This window comes from Oncorhynchus tshawytscha, linkage group LG07 (assembly GCF_018296145.1).
Source record: "Oncorhynchus tshawytscha isolate Ot180627B linkage group LG07, Otsh_v2.0, whole genome shotgun sequence".
In the NCBI taxonomy this organism is placed as follows: domain Eukaryota; kingdom Metazoa; phylum Chordata; class Actinopteri; order Salmoniformes; family Salmonidae; genus Oncorhynchus; species Oncorhynchus tshawytscha.
This window is the reverse complement of record NC_056435.1, coordinates 50,972,261-50,992,106: the sequence shown is the minus strand read 5'-3', so window position 1 is coordinate 50,992,106 and position 19,846 is coordinate 50,972,261. Positions and strand designations below refer to the sequence as shown.

General features: G+C 44.3%; 1 protein-coding gene across 2 annotated transcripts; it reads left to right on the top strand.

Moving 5' to 3' along the window:
* Positions 1-9,046: 9,046 nt before the first annotated feature.
* Positions 9,047-19,780, top strand: si:dkey-81j8.6 (serine/threonine-protein kinase 10). Of its 2 annotated transcripts, XM_024427610.2 has the most exons (17): positions 9,047-9,417; positions 10,173-10,337; positions 10,630-10,678; positions 10,913-11,062; positions 11,315-11,387; positions 11,528-11,722; positions 11,931-12,099; positions 12,927-14,993; positions 15,290-15,420; positions 15,623-15,746; positions 16,451-16,630; positions 16,781-16,910; positions 17,126-17,250; positions 17,458-17,643; positions 17,830-17,955; positions 18,146-18,259; positions 19,241-19,780. In XM_024427610.2, the coding sequence occupies exons 1-17, from the start codon at positions 9,268-9,270 to the stop codon at positions 19,364-19,366; spliced, it is 4,260 nt and encodes a 1,419-aa protein (XP_024283378.2). In that variant the 5' UTR covers positions 9,047-9,267; the 3' UTR covers positions 19,367-19,780. The 2 variants fall into 2 exon arrangements, with proteins under 2 accessions (XP_024283378.2, XP_024283379.2); XM_024427611.2 differs by lacking the exon at positions 9,047-9,417 and having other exon boundaries at positions 10,201-10,333.
* Positions 19,781-19,846: the final 66 nt, after the last annotated feature.

Here is a 19,846-nt window from a genome sequence, read left to right as displayed (position 1 = left end):
CAGGACCTCCATATCTCTTCCTACACTGCCTCGGGACAGATGATCCCTGCCCCAAGAGAGTCCTCAATGTACCCTTCCATGGTCTTGGTCTGATGTCTGGTAATGACATCACGTTAAAGAACCGTTACCAGCTACCACTTCGCTCCTCGGCTTTCGAGCGTCTCCATGGGGCGACTGTATTCTCGAAGTTGGACCTTCGGAGTGCCTACCATCTGGTTCGGATAAGGAAAGGAGACGAATGGAAGACAGCCTTTAAAATAGCTAGCAGGCATGATGAGTATCTTATTTTGCCAGTCGCATTAACCGATGCTTCTGCAGCGTTCCAGGCTCTGATCAATGACGTGCCATGTTGAACCAGTTCGTGTTTGTCTACCTTGACGACATCCTTGTCTTTTCCCGTTCGGTTCAGGAGCATGTTCTCCACGTCTGACAAGCCCTCCAATACCTCCAGGAGAACCAGTTGTCCCTATTTGACCTAGATAGTTTGCGTGTATGCATTGATATGTAGGCTACGTGTGCCTTTTAAAAATGTAGTTCTGTCCTTGAGCTGTTCTTGTCTAATGATGTTCTGTATTATGTCATTCTGTTTTATGTTTCATGTTTTGTGTGGACCCCAGGAAGAGTAGCTGCTGCTTTTGCAACAGCTAATGGGGATCCTATTAAAATATCAGATACCAAATGTCAAGGCTGAGAAGTGTGAATTTCCTCACTCCACTATCTCCTTTCTGGGATACGTCATCGCTGCCAGGAACATTCAGATTGATTCGGACAAGGTGAGGGTGGTGGTGGAGTGGCCCCAACCCACATCCAGAGTGCAGCTGCAACATTTCCTGAGATTTGCTCAATTCTACCACCAATTAATCCGGGGCTACAGCACCATGGTTTCCAACCTTTTTTGCACTCACCTTCACATGGTCCCCAGCAGCTGGGGTTTGCCCACTATGGTTTCTGGCCGCATGCACGGTGTGTGCTCAGAATAAGACTCCGCGGCAAGCTCCGGCCGGCCTCCTTAAGTTCCTAATCACCCCTGGTCCCATATATCCCTGGACTTTGTCACTGGTCTCCCTCTGTCTGATGGCAACACCACCATCCTTACGGTGGTGGATAGGTTTTCCAAAGCCGCCCATTTCATCCCCCTTCCCAAATTACCCTCAGCCAAGGAGACAGCCCAACTCATGGTACAGCCGCGTCAATATAGTTTCCAATCATGGTCCTCAGTTCTCATCCCGATTCTGGAAGGTATTTTGCATCCTCCTTGGGTTGTCGGCCAGCCTCTCCTCCGGGTTTCATCCTCAATCAAATGGCCCGTTCGGAGTGTGCCAATCAGGACCTGGAGTTGACTCTTCGGTGCTTCGTCTCGGCCAACCCCACCACCTGGAGCCAGCAACTCGTGTGGGTGGAGTACGCCCTGAACACCCTTCCCTGCACGGCCACTGGTCTCTCGACCTTCGAGTGCTCCGTGGGTTATCAGCCCCTGCTTTTTCCTGAGCAAGAGGAAGAGGTCAACATACCCATGGGCCAGATTTTCATCCGCCGCTGTCGGCGTACCTGGAAGAGAGCCCGGTCTGCTCTTCTTAAGACCACCTCCAGGTATCGACGACAAGCGGATCGTCACCGAACTCTGGCTCCCCCCTATCGTCTCTGGCAGAGGGTATGACTTTCTACTCAGGATCTGCCCCTCCGGGTGGAGTCCAGCAAAACCTTCCCCTGTTTCTTTGGCCCTTTCCCTATATCTAAAATCCTTGGCTCCTCTACTGTTCATCTTCCGTATCCATCCTACATTCCATGTGTCCAAGACAAAACCTGTGTCTCACGGTCCTTTGTCTTCAGATACCCCAGAGTAGCCAACTAACCCAGCTCTGTACAATATTGTATGGTGTCAAATTCTGTGATAAATCCAATATATTGGTTTTTGTTATCAATACTGTATAGACTCATGGTATCATTGTTTTATCAGATATCAACAGCTGGACACTCTAGAATACATTTTGTAGAGGGTCATTTATTTTTCTTTCTGTATGCTGGGACATATCTTTACCAAGAAATGATATGATCCATTACAACTTCTTTCGGATCATTGGGACGCTAGCGTTCCAGTGAAATTGCAGAGCACCAAATTCAAATTACTATAAATATTTAACTTTCATAAAATCACAAGTGCAATATATCAAAATAAAGCTTATCTTGTCGTTAATCCAGCCGCAGTGTCAGATTTAAAAAATACTTTATGGCGAAAGCATACCATACGATTATCTGAGGACCTTCTAAACCTTCAAGCTGCAAACTGGACCCTATTCCAACTAAACTACTGAAAGAGCTGCTTCCTGTGCTTGGCCCTCCTATGTTGAACATAATAAACGGCTCTCTATCCACCGGATGTGTACCAAACTCACTAAAAGTGGCAGTAATAAAGCCTCTCTTGAAAAAGCCAAACCTTGACCCAGAAAATATCAAAAACTATCGGCCTATATCGAATCTTCCATTCCTCTCAAAATTTTTAGAAAAGGCTGTTGCGGTGCCACTCACTGCCTTCCTAAAGACAAACAATGTATACGAAATGCTTCAGTTTGGTTTTAGACATCATAGCACTGAGACTGCACTTGTGAAGGTGGTCAATTATCTTTTAATGGCATCAGACCGAGGCTCTGCATCTGTCCTCGTGCTCCTAGACCTTAGTGCTGCTTTTGATACCATCGATCACCACATTCTTTTGGAGAGATTGGAAACCCAAATTGGTCTACACGGACAAGTTAGGCCTGGTTTAGATCTTATCTGTCGGAAAGATATCAGTTTGTCTCTGTGACTGGTTTATCCTCTGAAAAATCAACTGTAAATTTCGGTGTTCCTCAAGGTTCCATTTTAGGACCACTATTGTTTTCACTATATATTTTACCTCTTGGGGATGTCATTCGAAAACATAATGTTAACTTGCACTGCTATGCGGATGACACACAGCTGTACATTTCAATGAAACATGGTGAAGCCCCAAAATTGCCCTCGCTAGAAGCCTGTGTTTCAGACATAAGGAAGTGGATGGCTGCAAACTTTCTGCTTTTATACTCGGACAAAACAGAGATGCTTGTTCTAGGTCCCAAGAAACAAAGAGATCTTCTGTTGAATCTGACAATTACTCTTAATGGTTGCACAGTCGTCTCAAATAAACCTCGGCGTTACTCTGGACCCTGATCTCTCTTTTGATGAACATATCAAGACTGTTTCAAGGACAGTTTTTTTCCATCTACGTAACATTGCAAAAATCAGAAACTTTCTGTCCAAAAATTATGCAGAAAAATTAATCAATGCTTTTGTTACTTCTAGGTTAGACTACTGCAATGCTCTACTTTCCAGCTACCCGGATAAAGCACTAAATAAACTTCAGTTAGTGCTAAATACGGCTGCTAGAATCCTGACTAGAACCCAAAAAATGTATCATAGTACTCCAGTGCTAGCCTCCCTACACTGGCTTCCTGTCAAGGCAAGGGCTGATTTCAAGGTTTTACTGCTAACCTACAAAGCATTACATGGGCTTGCTCCTACCTATCTCTCTGATTTGGTCCTGCCGTACATACCTACACGTACACTACGGTCACAAGACGCAGGCCTCCTAATTGTCCCTAGAATTTCTAAGCAAACAGCTGGAGGCAGGGCTTTCTCCTATAGAGCTCAATTTTTATGGAATGGTCTGCCTACCCATGTGAGAGACGCAAACTCGTTCTCAACCTTTAAGTGTTTACTGAAGACTCATCTCTTCAATGGGTCATATGATTGAGTGTAATCTGGCCCAGGAGTGTGAAGGTGAACGGAAAGGCTCTGGAGCAAAGAACTGCCCTTGCTGTCTCTGCCTGGCCTGTTCCCCTCTTTCCACTGGGATTCTCTGCCTCTAACCCTATTACAGGGGCTGACTGGTGCTCTTTCATGCCGTCCCTAGGAGGGGTGCGTCACTTGAGTGGGTTGAGTCACTGATGTGATCTTCCTGTCTGGGTTGGCACCCCCCCTTCGGTTGTGCCGTGTCGGAGATCTTTGTGGGCTATACTCGGCCTTGTCTCAGGATGGTAAGTTGGTGGTTGAAGATATCCCTTTAGTGGTGTGGGGACTGTGCTTTGGCAAAGTGGGTGGGGTTATATCCTTCCTGTTTGGCCCTGTCTGGGGGTATCATCAGATGGGGCCACAGTGTCTCCTGACAATCCTGTCTCAGCCTCCAGTATTTATGCTGCAGTAGTTTATGTGTCGGGGGGCTAGGGTCAGTTTGTTATAGCTGGAGTTCTTCTCCTTTCTTATCCGGTGTCCTGTGTGAATTTAAGTATGCTCTCTCTAATTCTCTCTTTCTCTCTTTCTTTCTCTCTCTCGGAGGACCTGAGCCGTAGGACCATGCCTCAGGACTACCATGCACGATGACTCCTTGCTCTCCCCAGTCCACCTGGCCGTGCTGCTGCTCCAGTTTCAACTGTTCTGCCTGCGGCTATGGAATCATGACCTGTTCACCGGACGTGCTACCTGTCCGAGACCTATTATTTGACCATACATCTTGGCCATGTTCTGTTATAATCTCCACCCGGCACAGCCAGAAGAGGACTGGCCACCCCTCATAGCCTGGTTCCTCTCTAGGTTTCTTCCTAGATTTGGGCCTTTCTGGGGAGTTTTTCCTAGCCAACGTGCTTCAACACCTGCATTGCTTGCTGTTTGGAGTTTTAGGCTGGGTTTCTGTACAGCACTTTGAGATGTCTGTCTCAAACAACATCCGGTGAAATTGCAGAGTGTGAAACTCAACAAAACAGAATTTCTCTTGATGAACATACATAAAAGATACAAGTGTTGTACATCAGCTTAAACTTCTTGTTAATCCAACCGCTGTGTCGGATTTCAAAAGGGCTTTACGGCGAAAGCAAACCATGTGATTTTCTGAGAACAGCGCCCAGCAGACAAATCATTACAAACAGTAACCAGCCAAGTAGAGGAGTAAGAAAAGTCAGAAATAGCGATAAAATTGATCACTTACCTTTGATGATCTTCATATGGTTGCACTCCCAAGACTCCATGTATATATATATATATATATATATATATATATAATTGCGAACTTCAAGGAGTTGGCCATTCAAGGAGTTTGAGTTGGTCTGATAGTCATTATCAATAGAAATTCTCAGGCCATGTGGGTCCAAATGACTTGCAGTTATCTTGTAGGTTCCTTAACGTAAACCTATGTTTTATTTCCAGGAAGCAGCTACTTCTGTTAATGTTTTATTGACTACTCTAATTGTCTGACAAACTGGGATAAGCATTAGAAAAGTGCTAAAGGGAGAAAGTAGTGCTGGAAGGTTTTATAACGGTAGGCACACTATGCCCTGACTCCTTAGACAGACTGTGAAGGAGACATGTTTGCAAAACTATGGCTATTTGCAGGTGATGTTGCATAATGCTGAGGTACTTTGACAAAAGCTCACATGCTTTTTCTTCACACTGGTACAGCACTAAAATAGCCTAAAGGTTTGAGGCTGTGTAGTGACACCATGTTGTAAGGTGATTAACTGCTGTTAATCAATGAGTGTTCACTCAGCTGAACAGGATGGTAGCAGTTTCATTGACAGAGTGTGTGTGTGGAGTACATTGCCAAAACAGATTTTTCGGTGTAAATTAGCAATATGACAGATGATCCAATGAATTATATAGGCTGATTTGGGATAGAGCCCCTGGGAATCGGGGCTAATGTCCATCATTTCATGTCAATATGCCACATGTACAGTTCAGAGGTTTGTGCCATCTATGTATGCACTTTGAATGTGCCAATACCAGAGCCATATATTTACATACACAATATACTGTACATACTCTGCTTGACCTTATACCAGGGACAGTCCGGGACAGTAGTGGAGAGGGTAGTAAGTTTTAAGTTCCTCGTCGTACACATCACGGACAAACTGAATTGGTCAACCCACACAGACAGTGTCGTGAAGAAGGCGCAGCAGCGCCTTTTCAACCTCAGGAGGCTGAAGAAATTTGTCTTGTCACCAAAAGCACTCACAAACTTCTGCAGATGCACAATCGAGAGCATCCTGTCGGGCTGTATCACCGCCTGGTACGGCAACTGCTCCGCCCACAACCGTAAGGCTCTCCAGAGGGTAGTGAGGTCTGCACAACACATCACCAGGGGCAAACTACCTGCCCTCCAGGACACCTACACCACCCAATGTCACAGGAAGGACATAAAGATCATCAAGGACAACCACCCGAGCCACTGCCTGTTCATCCCGCTATCATCCAGAAGGCGAGGTCAGTACAGGTGCATCAAAGCAGTGACCGAGAGACTGAAAAACAGCTTTTATCTCAAGGCCATCAGACTGGTAAACAGCCACCACTAACATTGAGTGGCTGCTGCCAACACACTGACTCAGCTCCATCCACTTTAATAATGGGAATTGATGGAAATTGATGTAAAAATATGTCACTAGCCACTTTAAACAATGCCACTTAAGATAATGTTTACATACCCTACATTACTCATCTCATACAGTATGTATTTGTATATACTGTACTCTATATCATCTACTGCATCTTTATGTAATACATGTATCACTAGTCACTTTAATCTATGCCACTTTGTTTACATACCCTACATTACTCATCTCATATGTGTATACTGTACTCAATACCATCTACTGCATCTTGCCTATGCCGTTCTGTACCATCACTCATTTATATATCTTTATGTACATATTTTTATCCCTTTACACTTGTGTGTATAAGGTAGTAGTTTTGGAATTGTTAGGTTAGATTACTTGTTGGTTATTACTGCATTGTTGGAAGTAGAAGCACAAGCATTTCGCTACACTCGCATTAACATCTGCTAACCATGATTTGATTTGATTTGGTTATGGTTCAAGAGAAAATTGCCAAACTATAGTAAAAAACATCTAATCAACAATGGCATTATTTTCAATGAACTCTGCAACTCGTCCAACTATTGACTTTTTTCACAACTGCCACCAGTTTGGCGCCAAAAACATTTACAGTACAACAAAGACATATTGACATGGAAAATAAAAGTGTGTAAAGAAAGTATAAAGGATATTTCATTCTGAAACACTAATGGTATTCACTAAGTTGATGGTTTATATTTAGGATAATATTTTTGTTATTAAAAAACAAATTGTATATATTTTACATATGATAAGATCATGCAGAGGGCCAGAGATAATACCCCAATAAAGTACCCCAAAAAGCCACTAAAAAACTTGAAAGTTACCAAATCTCTGGTAGTTCACTGGTAAATTTAGAATGTTTCCAGTAATATACCTTCCCTTTGCAACTTAACCAGCACTTTCCACAACAGCCAGCTTCTAATCAGGGTCAGTAGGTGCACCTGGTTTATCAAATTTAAAAAGCTCATGTAGGAGACTTCAAATCAAATGTATGGATTCAAGTTAGGTTTGCCTGAGCACTTCTGACCCAGTTCTACAGGTGCTGCACTGAAACCTTGGTGAGCAGAGGGAGTAAAGGTTATCAACATAAACATAAAACCCTCATGGGCCTTTCTGCTCAATCTCAACCTCCTCGACCATCTCAACAAAGCCACTCTCAAATCTTACAATATTTTCCAATCCATTCAGTTACTGAAGTTGTTGCCTTTTTTATAGATGAGTTTGATTTACACAGTTTCTAAATGTGAATAGTTTACTTCCAAAACGCTATATCCACCAATTTTTCACTTTTCTGTTTTTTCATCAGACCTGATTGCTTATGGATAACTTCATATGTGTGTAAAATATTACTATTTACAGATTTTTTATTCATACATTTTAGATGTGTATGAAATTTAGTTTTTTTGCAAAACGCTATATATCCATTGTTTAGCTTTAATGGAATGTTTGTATCCTGTATATTTTGACTGACGATTTCGTAGTATTTATTGAGATCCCCAATTAGCCGCTGCCAAAGTGATATGGTGATACACTATATATACAAAAGTATGTGAACACCCCTTCAAATGACTGGATTCGGCTATTTCAGACACACCCGTTGCTGACAGGTGTATACAATCGACCACACAGCCATGCAATCTCCATTGACAAACATTGACAGTAGAGTAGCCTACTGAAGAGCTCGTTGACTTTCAATGTGATACCGTCATAGGATGCCACCTTTCCAACAAGTCAGTTTGTAAAATGTCTGCCCTGCTAGAGCTGCCCCGGTCAACTGCAAGTGCTGTTATTGTGAACTACTGAGTTCCAAACTGCCTCGGGAAGCAACGTCAACACAAGAACTGTTTATCGGTAGCTTCATGAAATGGGTTTCCAAAGCTTGCCGCCATTGAACTCTGGAGCAGTGGAAACGCGTTCTCTGTAGTGATGAATCACTCTTCACCATCTGGCAGTCCGACATACGAGTCTGTGTTTGGCGAATGCCAGGAGAATGCTACCTGCCCGAATGCATAGTGCCAACTGTGAAGTTTGATGGAGGAAGAATAATGGTCTGGGGCTGTTTTTCATGTTTTGTGCTAGGTACTACAGCATACAATGACATTCTAGATGATACTGTGCTTCCAACTTTGTGGGAAGGCCCTTCCCTGTTTTAGCATGACAATGCCCCCGTGCACAAAGTGAGGTCCATACAGAAAGGGTCCACATACTCTTGGTCATGTAGTGTATGTGGTTGTCTCACCTAGCTATCTTGAGATGAATGCACTTTGGATAAGAGTATCTGCTCAATTACTAAAATGTCAAATGTAAATGTTCTACATAAAGATCTCATATTACTGTTTGAATCATTATTTAAATACATGTTTTTAAATATTGATGTCATAAATGTATCATTTGTACATTTCATTATTAAACATGTAGTTATTTGTTATATTTGACTGTAAAGCACAACAGTACTACTTATTTCTCTGAGTGAGGCAGATATATATCTCTCAATACACAAAAGATAAACAGGGCATAGGCCTACCCCCCCAAATCTCTTTCACTGCACGCCTTTTCTTTTTCTCTTTTTTTCCGTGTAGGATGTGGTTAGCACAGTCACTTCCTGCGTCTCTTCTGAGAGGTTTCAGAGACAAGGAGGTGTGCAGGCGAGTCAAAGACCTTTCACATTGGGTCTCCACCCACAGTGGAACTTGATGTTTGGTTCTGCCTGTCCTTACTATCTTGGGCGGACATTGTATATGAGAAACGGGTGGTGTTGGCTTTGTTTCTGTGGGCTGCTGTCCACTGTAGCGCTGTAAACTGAGGAGATCCTTGTAGAGTAAGGAGGACAGGGCAAGGTGGGGTGAGGGACATGGCATCCCTTCTGATGCGTATCTTTCGTTTGGGCCCGGAGAAGAAGAGGGTGAAGCATTATGAGAACCTCCGGAGAGACGTGGACCCTCGAGAGACCTGGGACACCCAGGGGGAGCTGGGAGACGGGGCCTTTGGGAAGGTCTACAAGGTACCAGCAGGCTAGGACCCAATACTTATTTTAACTTCTGGTCTGGTCTTGTCTCCTTTCCTCTCCAAACCAAACCAAATCCATAAAAATATTACATTTAAGATGAAAATTCTATCATCTCTGATGGGATGGAGAGTAACTAACTCTGGTTTTAATTCAATATGGAAATGATGGAGTGAAATGATGTCTCAGTGCAAAACAAGAGCAGCCAACCGTGTTACCAAACTTTGAAGTGCTTTTGATTTAAAGCTGTGTTGTGTATCTTCTCGATGGTAGGCAGAGTATAGCATGCGTCATGAGGCCATACTGTGGTTTGTCGTTTTCCTGTCAACCCATACAGGCTGAAATATAACTTCCTGTCTTGACGTATAACCCACACGCATCTGCTCTTCTGTTTTTGCAGAAACACCTTGACTGTTGTTGCACTTAGCTGACTGATTTCCAACTTTAATGTGATGGTTTTATTATTCATGTGTAAATTGTAAATGTAGAATACTGTATTATTATTGAATCCAAGATGCAAAGAACTAGGGCCACCTAGATTAGAGTGAAGTCATGTGTATCTCTCTCACTGGTATATGAGTTCAAGGTATTGTTTGTGATTGTTTGTGATTTTTAACTGTCTTTTTTCATACAAAGCATTTTGATGCAAAGCCTGCGAGAAGATGATAAATAACATATAATATATAGACTAAAGCCAGTATAATGTAGATGGAACCGTAGAGACCATAGTGTATTCCTCTGTCTGTATTCAGGCCCAGAACCACACCACTGGGGCCCTGACTGCTGCTAAAGTGATGGAGGTACGCAACGAGGAGCAGCTTGACGACTATATCACCGAGATCGACATCCTGGCAGCCTGCCGCCATAACAACATCCTTGGGTTGTTGGACGCCATCTTCTTTGAGGGTTGGCTGTGGGTGAGGTCTTTTTCAGCTGTTTGACTCCATTGCTAGGTGTCAATATTAATACACTGGGTCAGGACTTTTTGGAGGGGTTTCAGTGAAATCTGTGAAATCTGTCATTCTGCCCCTGAAGAAGGCAACCCACTGTTTCTAGGCCGTCATTGTGAATAATAATTAGTTCTTAACTGACTTGCCTAGTTAAATAAAGGTTAAGTAAAAAATACATACAAAAACTATCCATTATATATATACAGTTAAGGCTTTTGATGATTGATCGTTGAAGATTCTATCTCTTTCTGTCCCATAGATCCTGGTTGAGTTCTGCCCAGGGGGGGCCTTGGATGACATCATGTTAGGTGGGAGCCAAAGCGTCATGCACTCCTTGGTTTCCATTTCTTTCGTTTTTCCTCCTCTGGGAAGCCCCTGCTTGTCCTTATATGTTATTGTGTTTGTGTATATGTGTGTGTGTGTGTGTGTGTGTGTGTGTGTGTGTGTGTGTGTGTGTGTGTGTGTGTGTGTGTGTGTGTGTGTGTGTGTGTGTGTGTGTGTGTGTGTGTCCATGTGTGTGTGTGTGTGTGTGAACCCCCAAGAGCTGGAGCGGGGCCTGACTGAGCAGCAGATCAGCGAGGTATGCTGTCAGACCCTGCAGGCTCTATGCTACCTCCACCAGCACCACATCATCCATAGAGACCTGAAGGCAGGCAACATCCTCCTCACCATGGAGGGACACGTCAAACTGGGTACAAAACTGCACAGCACACTCCTACAACTACTGGATTATAATCTCTCTCTCTCTTTGTCTCTCTTTGTCCGTCTTTTCTCTCTGTCTCTGTTCGATTCTCTCTCCCGGATTTTCCATCCATCCGTCCGTTTACCTGTCTACCTGACTGTGTGTCTGTCTAAATGTTGTTTATAAGTCTATCCTAGTGTCTCTCTTATAGTGTATCAGTGCCTCTCATTGAGTCCTCTCAAAGCCCTGTTTCAATCCCCAGCCGACTTCGGAGTGTCTGCCAAAAACATACACACCCTCCAGAAAAGAGCCACTTTCATTGGAACCCCTTACTGGTTTGTCTTACTCCTATCATTTTTGTATATGTTTAAATGTTGTTAGCATGCAGCCACATTCCCATGTGCATTCTTTTTCAACAACCCCAATGTCCAAATTTGTCCATCTGTCCCTCTGTCTGCCCGTCCGTCTATCCCAGGATGGCTCCAGAGGTGATCCAGTGTGAGACCTCCAAGGAGAACCCGTATGGCCCCAAGGCGGACGTCTGGTCCCTGGGCGTGACGCTGATCGAGGCTGCAGAGATGGAGCCCCCTCACCACTCACTCAACCCTATGAGGGTCCTGCTCAAGATCACCAAGTCCCCCCCACCCACCCTCAGCAACCCACGCCTCTGGTGAGTCAGGGACAGTTAGTCATACATGGAGATGTCTCTATTTTTATGAATCAATGGTGGCTGGTGGCACCTTAAATGGGGAGGGCCAGCTCATAGTATCAAACACATGGAAAACATATTTTTCCATAGGGAATAGGGTGCCATTTGGGATGTGTCACCTGAAACCTATACCCATCCATGTGGCCCTGCACTGTGTTCCCACTTTCAGGTCCTCCCATTTCCAGGACTTCCTGCGGAGAGCGCTGCAGAAGAACCCTGAGGCCCGGTGGGGAGCCCAGCAGCTCCTGGCGCACCCCTTCCCCTGCGCTGGACGGGATGGTCGAGCCCTGAAGGAACTCATCGCCGAGGCCAAGGCTGAGGTGATGGAGGAGACAGCGGTAAGAGATGGGGGATTCTTCCCAAATGGCACCCTATTCCCCATATAGTTCACTACTTTTGATCAGGGCCCATAGGCTTTGGTCAAAAGTAATGCACTATATAGGGAACAGAGCTCGCCAACTTGTAGTCCTAAAAAATAGAAATTAGTTACCTTTGGTTCGTTCGGCCATTCCCATGGGGGAAATTCATGGGGAAAGAATGGGTTTTTGGGATAAACGGCGAAAATATGGTCTGTGGTAAAAACAGGCTTAGGAGATCTTATACGTTTTGTTCTATGTAATAATAGAAGTTAGTTAACATGACCTTTATGAATTATGAAGCCTTTATGTGCTTGTTTTGATTACATAAATGCTTCAGAATTCACAAAAAGTGATGACGATTATCTCATAGAACAAAACGTATAAGATCTCCTATGCCTGTTTTTACCAGACCTTATTTTCGGCATTTGTCCATAACCCCTCCAAAACCCCCATTCATTTCCCCATAGGCTTAGGTCAACGAGCCATGGTGGAGTACAGAAAGACGGCATTACTATTGCTCTCCATAGAGTGCCATTTGGGATGCAGGCTTGATTTGAGGGAGTGATGCCCTTCTAATAGAGATCTGCTTCGATCTAAAACGTGTTGGGAAAGTTTCTCTATTTCTGCTTCTATACAGTATACTGTAGGTGGAAGTTCATACATCAACTTTCCAACATTTTGTCCTTTGAGTGTTTTTATTTGTCTTCAAGTAGATAGGACAGAGAATAGATGCAATTGAAATTGGCTCCTAAAGTCTGTCTTAAATGAACAACAATGGTAACACATCCTATTATTTTCTCTGCCAGTCCCTGATCGACCATGGGGGCTCTCTAGACGAGGACACGATTGTGGGGTCGGATGGAGGGAATGCCCAGTCTGAGAAGGGGCTGGAAGAAGAGACAATGCAGGTACCAGAGAAACCTCAGGAGGGCCCATCTATCATACAGGCTGGTATGAGTCCACCACCACCTCCACCCAACCCTGACCCAGTCTCTTCCTCCACCCCAGTGAAAGATGGGGGCACCGCTGGGACCAGGGTGGAGACTCCCAACACGGACAGGGCCAGAAAGTTGGCCAGGCGTCTGTCGGTCTGGGAGCCAGGGACCTTTCTCTCCTTTCTGACCACCGGGTCTCGGCGCTGCAAGTCCGGTCTCTGGGGAGACACACCCTCAATTCCAGCCAATCAGACCCAACAGAACAAGGAGGACAGTCCCACTGGCCAATCAGAAGAGCAGGAAGTGACACATCCAGCAGGAGAGAGAGATGCAGGGGATGCGGAGAAGGATCTGTGTGAGAATGTTGGGAGGGGCAGCTTGGAGGGAGGGATCACTCAACCCATCCCTGAAACAAATGACACAGGAGATGATGCAGAAGAAAAGGTTGAGGGGCAGAAAAAAGAGAAGGATGAAATTTCAAATGACTGTGAGGCCCAAGACCTTGACCTGGAAGTGGTTTCTTCTTCTGAACAGGAAATAGTAGGCATTGATATCCACACTGATATGAACCAAAACAGTACCAATGACTCTGTTGGTGATGCACTTGACTCAGACAATAAACAACCAATTACTGAGGCTCAATGTTCAGTTAAGGAAATTGGTATCCTTAAATCAGCAACAAATAATGATACTAAGCATAGGGTAGAAGAAGCTCCTCGCCAGTTAGTGCACAAACAAAGTCCACTCGTTATAGCCTTGTCTTTGGAAATGCCCCATCCATCCACAAAAGAGAGAGGAGAAACCCAGCACTCAGTGCTAGACTTTCTGGATCTCTCCACTCATAACCACTTCAAGATGGCCACCAGTGGGAAGGCTGAGGAAGAGACAAAACAGAGCAAAGACGAGAGGACGGAAGGGACCAAGGAGGAAATACAAAAGGAGAGGGGAGAGGAGGAGCAGGAACAGGACAAGGATGAGAAGATTTTAGAAGAGAATGAACTACATGCTAAGAGAGATGAAGAGGCAGAGCACGAGGGGAGTATGGTAGAAGAAAGGGATAAGATGCAGATAAATAAAGAAGGAATACAAGACAAGACATATCTAGAAGAAGAACAGGAGGTCAAGGTGGAGTTAAAGACAAGCGAGGGAGAGACAAGCAACTGTCCAGACATTGAGAAAACTCCAGACAAAGGAATGGACTTAAAAGAACATGAAGCAAGTCCTGAAATGGAGGACGGAGAATCTAAGAGTGATATTGAAGAGACTGTACAATCAGAACAAACAGGAGAAATACAGACTGAAACAGAGAAGCAAAGAAGTGAATCAACAATGGAAGTCGAGACCAGTGAAAAGGAGAAGAGTTTGAGGGCAGACACAGAAGATAAAATCCTTGATATCAAAGTGACTGAATGTGAAAATGTAGAGAGAGCAGAGGACAGAACAGTGAGAAAAGATGAACAGAGTAAAGAGGAGGACCTTGGATTAGAAAGTGATAACATTGTGATTATCCAAGCACAAGAATCCAATATGATCATAAAGCAGGAGCCGAAAGAAGAGAGAAACAAACAAGAAGAAAGTAAGGGAGAAGAGAAGATGACTGACCCCCCAACTGGAGAACCTATGATGAGGGTAAACTTGACCTTGGAGTCAAATAGTGGGAGGGAGGAAGGAGGGAAAGAGGAAGGAGGGAAGAAGCTGGAGGAAGGAGGTGAGGAGGAGGAGGCAGGTCAGACCCAATTAAACATATTGACCGAACAGAGCTCAACTAGATCTCAGGGAACAGCTACAGACACCGTACACCTGAACTCAGCATCAAATGGAAACTGGCACCAAGTGACAGACAATAAACCCAAGATGGCTGCCACTGATGACCAAGCTGACATGACAGAGAAAGACAACTCAACAATGACAGTCTCAACAATGTCAAGACCTGTAGAGGTGAGTGATAGTGATCAGGGCAGGCTGGCACCCTTTGGTTCCCCAAGTGAATATAATACAGAACATAAAACATAAGGGTACAATTTATTAAGGTTAAAGAGACATTCCACTCCAAAATCAAAGTTTCTCAGGTATAGTCCACTTTTGAGGTCTGAAAACATCTGACAAAAGTAGATTTTAGAGTGTAATTTCCCTTTAAGAGAGGTAATAAGAAGTGTTGTGTGCTTCCCTAGATAGATTACACCAACTAAACAGAAGCACTTTGTGACTGTAATCTTTTCTTTGTTGTATTCCAGGAGTTGATCCATAACAGGAAGACGGTCAAAAGGACCCGGAAGTTCATGGTGGACGGCCGAGAGGTCAGCGTCACCACGTCAAAGGTCCTGAAAGAGACCGATGGGAAAGAGCGGCGCATGCGGTCTGCCAGGTAAACTTTTCCCTCTGGAAACAAGGCTTGGGCTCCAATGAAAAAATAACTAGATTAAGGATAGACTCATCATTTCAAATACATCTTGGATGGGAGACTTAAACACATTCATATTCAATGCATTCACTTCATTATTATGTTCAATCTCCCGTGTGTGTGTGTCCGTGTGTGTCCGTGTGGGTGTGTGTACCTGACTATGCAGGCGCCAGGAGCTGCAGGCTTTAAAGCTCCTTCAGAGGGAGGAGCAGAGAGAGTACTCCCAGATGGAGCAGCGGCTGCAGCAACAGAGAGAGATGATGTTCCGACAGATCGCCCAGGAGATGACAGTGAGTAGTGGGACCCAGAGTCCCGTTTGCGGAATATTTAGATAAAGCCTGGAATAAAATAAAAAAGGCTACCTGTAATTTAATTATAATATAATATTTAGCTTCTATATAGCAAATGGCACGTACTGTATGTCTATACTGTAAATTGTGTGTAAGCCTGTCTCCCACTTCAATCTTCTCTTTGTGCCAGACTGGGTTCAAATGCCTTCTGTTTAAATGTTGTATTTATTTATCTGTGTATGTATGTATGTACAGTATGTATATGTTTACTGCTCTAGGGATATAGTAATTTTTTGGATAACATTATTTACTCTTATGTATTCTTTTTTTAAATTTTTAAATTTCACTCTTTATACGATTCGCACTGCAAAGAACACTGGAAGAATTATCACTGAATTATCACAGCAAATTATTGTAATGTTTGTGTAAGTGTCAATTAATCCCATAAGGGATGGGTTGCCAACTGGCGATATGACATGAAAACATACATGAAAACATTTTAATTCATATAAGCTACATTCTGTTATTACACCATTGTGACTTCCAAAAACACAATTCTTTTCAGGTTTTAAGGTATGGGATTTGAATTTAACAGCCTGAACAACTAATTTTCAATATTGAGTGATCGCATGAGATTTGTGGCAATCTTTCCCCCCGTCGTACAAACTCCAGCAAATTTGGTGTGTTTTGTGTGCATTGTGCAGAGCAAGAAGCAGTATTACGACAGTGAGCTGGAGCGGGTAGAAAAGCAGTATGTTCAGCAGAGCAGCCGCATGGAGACAGAGCACACAGCCAAGCTCAGAGAGGACGCACGCAGACTCAAGAGCCAGCAGGAGCGAGAGCTGAACCGCAAGACTGCTGTACTGAAGGCTCAACCCAGAGAAGTACACCGATTCGCACGCAAACACACGCACGCACAACATGCACGCACGCACGCACAACATGCACACACACACACACACACACACACATACACAACAACACACACACAGAGAGCCCTTGGTATATCTTGTTTCTTCTTGTGTTCATCCCAGGAGGCGCGTTACTTGCAGAAGCAGCAGCAGGAGCTCAATGAGACGCTCCAGAAAGGAGTCCAGGAACACAAGAGGAAGGTGGCCTCTATGGAGTGGGATATCACTGTCAAGACCCAGCAGCTTAAGAGAGGTACACACATGCACGCACACGATCAGCACACACTCACGTACGCACGCACCTACACACTCACAAATTGGTTACGATTATGGGCTGCTTTCTGAAAATGGTTAGGCCCAAATTACAGACCGACAGGAAATTAGACATTGACCACAACGGTGACATTGACTGTGTTTGCGCCTATAGAAACTTTGATTCATTCACATATATGGGCTCCTTGCCTGCAGCCCGGGAATCAGTAATTTGGGAGATGGAGCAACGTCATCTGCAGGAGAAGTACCACCTCTTCAAGCAGCAGGTGAAGGAGCAGTATTCACTGCAAAGACAACAGCTTACCAAGAGGCACAGCAAAGTGAGTTGGAATGCTCTCACTAAGAACCCTAACCCCCCAAACTTGCATACTCAAATGCACACACAGAGACGCACGCACACACACACACACACACACACACACACACACACACACACACACACACACACACACACACACACACACACACACACACACACACACACACACACACATGACCATGATCCCCTCTCCCCTGTCCTTTCCCAGGATACAGACAGGGCGTCCCAGTTCCATCGGGCATTGCTGGATGAGCAGAGGGCCCAACAGGCCCAGGAGAGGACCCAACTCCAGCGAGCCCAGCGCACCGAGGCCAAGGCCAGGCTGGCCCACTTCAAGCAAGAGTTGAAGACACTGGGCCTGAGTGGGCAAGAGCACAGGCAGCGCCTCACACTGGTTAGTACAGAGACTTGTATGGCTTCTCAGTTCCCAAATAGTTAACATTATATTCTGTGCTCAATTGGCCACTAGTAATTGTTTGTTTGGCAATCATCTTTGTCTCTGTCTCTGTCTCTTTTTCTCTCCCTCTCTCACAATTTATATTTCTTTCTCTCTCTCTCCATCTCTCTCTCTGTATGTCAGTTTATGTCGGAGGAGGAGGGCATTCAGCGAGCTGAGAGGCAGAGTTTGCAGCAGGTCCATGAGGGCCAGCTGAGGGAGGTGCAGGAGCAGTGTGACGGCAATATGACTGAACTCCAGGAGCTTCAGGTACACTATACTACACACCATGTGCTAGCAAGCTCACTGGGTTGTAGATATTCATATTATATCTACTATAAACTGGTATATTAGAATGTTTGGTATAATAGAATGTTTTCATATAATCAAATAAGCATAATTGGTTATATAATTTATTTTTTTAAACATTTATGCATGTGTGCTCGTGTGTGTGTTTCAGAATGAGAAACTGCAGCTGTTAGTTGATATGGAGAAGAAGAAGATTCGGAGACTGGAGGATGAACACACTCTAGAGCTGAACGAGTGGAAAGACAAGCTGGCCTGCAGGAAAGAGGTATGGGAGACAGAGAAAGAAGAGAGTTTGTTGTGGGAATAGTGTGTTGAATGACAAAGCAAGTAAGGAGATAGGAGACCGTGAGTGGATATTTTTCAATGTTCAGCTGCCATATCCATTAGCCATGCACACCATGGTAACAGATTAATGATGAGAGGCAGTATTTATTTATTTTATTTTCTATTTTATTGTTATACTTTTTACCCATTTTTCTCCTAATTTTCTTGATATCCAAGTGTCCTATCGCTGCAACTCCCATACGGACTCGGGAGAGGCGAAGGTCGAGAGCCATACGTCCTCCGAAACATGACCCGCCAAGCCGCGCTGCTTCTTGACACAGTGCTCACTTAAGCCAGCTGCACCAATGTGCCGGAGGAAACACCGTAAAGCTGGTAACCAAAGCCAGCGTGCATGCGCCCGGCCACCACAAGGAGTCTCTAGAGCGTGATAGGACATTACAGCCGGCCAAACCCTCCCCTAACCCGGACAACACTGGGCCAATTGTGCGCTGCCTCATGGGTCTGCCGGTCGCAGCTGTGCCTTAGACCGCTGTGTCACTCAGGAGGCAACAGGGCAGTATTTTAAATCTGAAAACATGCTCCCGTTGCACTTGTTGTCCTTGGAGATCTGAAAAGGTTCATTAAGGTCAGGTATGGCTCCAAGGAGAAATGTTGTCATATCCATTAGACATGCATACACTTCTAACAGCTTGCTGTTTGAAGGGACATCAAGGCTACACTTTGAATCCCAAAACATGTTCCTTTGCACTCGTTGACTTGACCTCGATGACCTAAACGTTTCAATGAGGGTATATAGTCTGTTTGTCCATCCGTGTTTGAACGTGTTTATGCCTGAGTGTGCAGGCATAGTCTGGTATAGTGTGTGTGTCTGTGTATCTATCTGTGTGTCTATGTGTCTGTCTGTCCATCTGTCGTCCTTCCATCTGTCTGTGTTTGAATATGTTTCTGTCTGTGTGTGCAGGTGTTGGAGGAAGACCTGGCTCGCCGGAGGAGAGAGAAGGAGGGAGCGAAGAGACGGGGGAGTGAGCCTGAGTCCCGGTTTGCACCTCGACGCTCACGATTCTTCTCAAGCCTCAATTTCTCTTAACTGACCACGACCAAAAGAGAAAACAATCCTGAAAAATCTAACTGCGTTTTATATCAGACACACACTCTTACAGGGAACTCACATACGTGTATATAAACAACATACTATTATTTTACTCTGACAGTGCCTGACATTTTTTAAAGGACCTAAACTCATTATACAGAGGAGTGACTATAAGAGGAATTACTGACAATATTTTTTATTTTTGTCAAATATTGTATATGCCTCTCTTGCAAGAGAATAGAGGACATGTTTGTACATATTTCAATAGTTGACCACTGAAGGATGTGTAGCAAGCTACATTAGTATGTGTTCTTTCAAACACTGTTGTGGGGCAGACATTTCCCTTCTATTATTTTGAACCTAATGTTTGCAATAAATTACAAATCCATATAAAATGTTGGTCATCATCTACTGCTGAGTATCCTGTGATTGTGAACACATGTCCTCCTGGTGGTTGAAGACAGCACCAACAAACAA

What these genes read in the sequence shown, in the direction of transcription:
- si:dkey-81j8.6 (XM_024427610.2), top strand. Translation starts at nt 9,268, where the DNA reads ATGGCATCCCTTCTGATGCGTATCTTTCGTTTGGGCCCGGAGAAGAAG. An exon ending in TCTTTGAGGGTTGGCTGTGG is followed by an intron (nt 10,338 to 10,629) that starts GTGAGGTCTTTT and finishes TCTGTCCCATAG; the next exon opens with ATCCTGGTTGAGTTCTGCCC. An exon ending in GGAGGGACACGTCAAACTGG is followed by an intron (nt 11,063 to 11,314) that starts GTACAAAACTGC and finishes TTCAATCCCCAG; the next exon opens with CCGACTTCGGAGTGTCTGCC.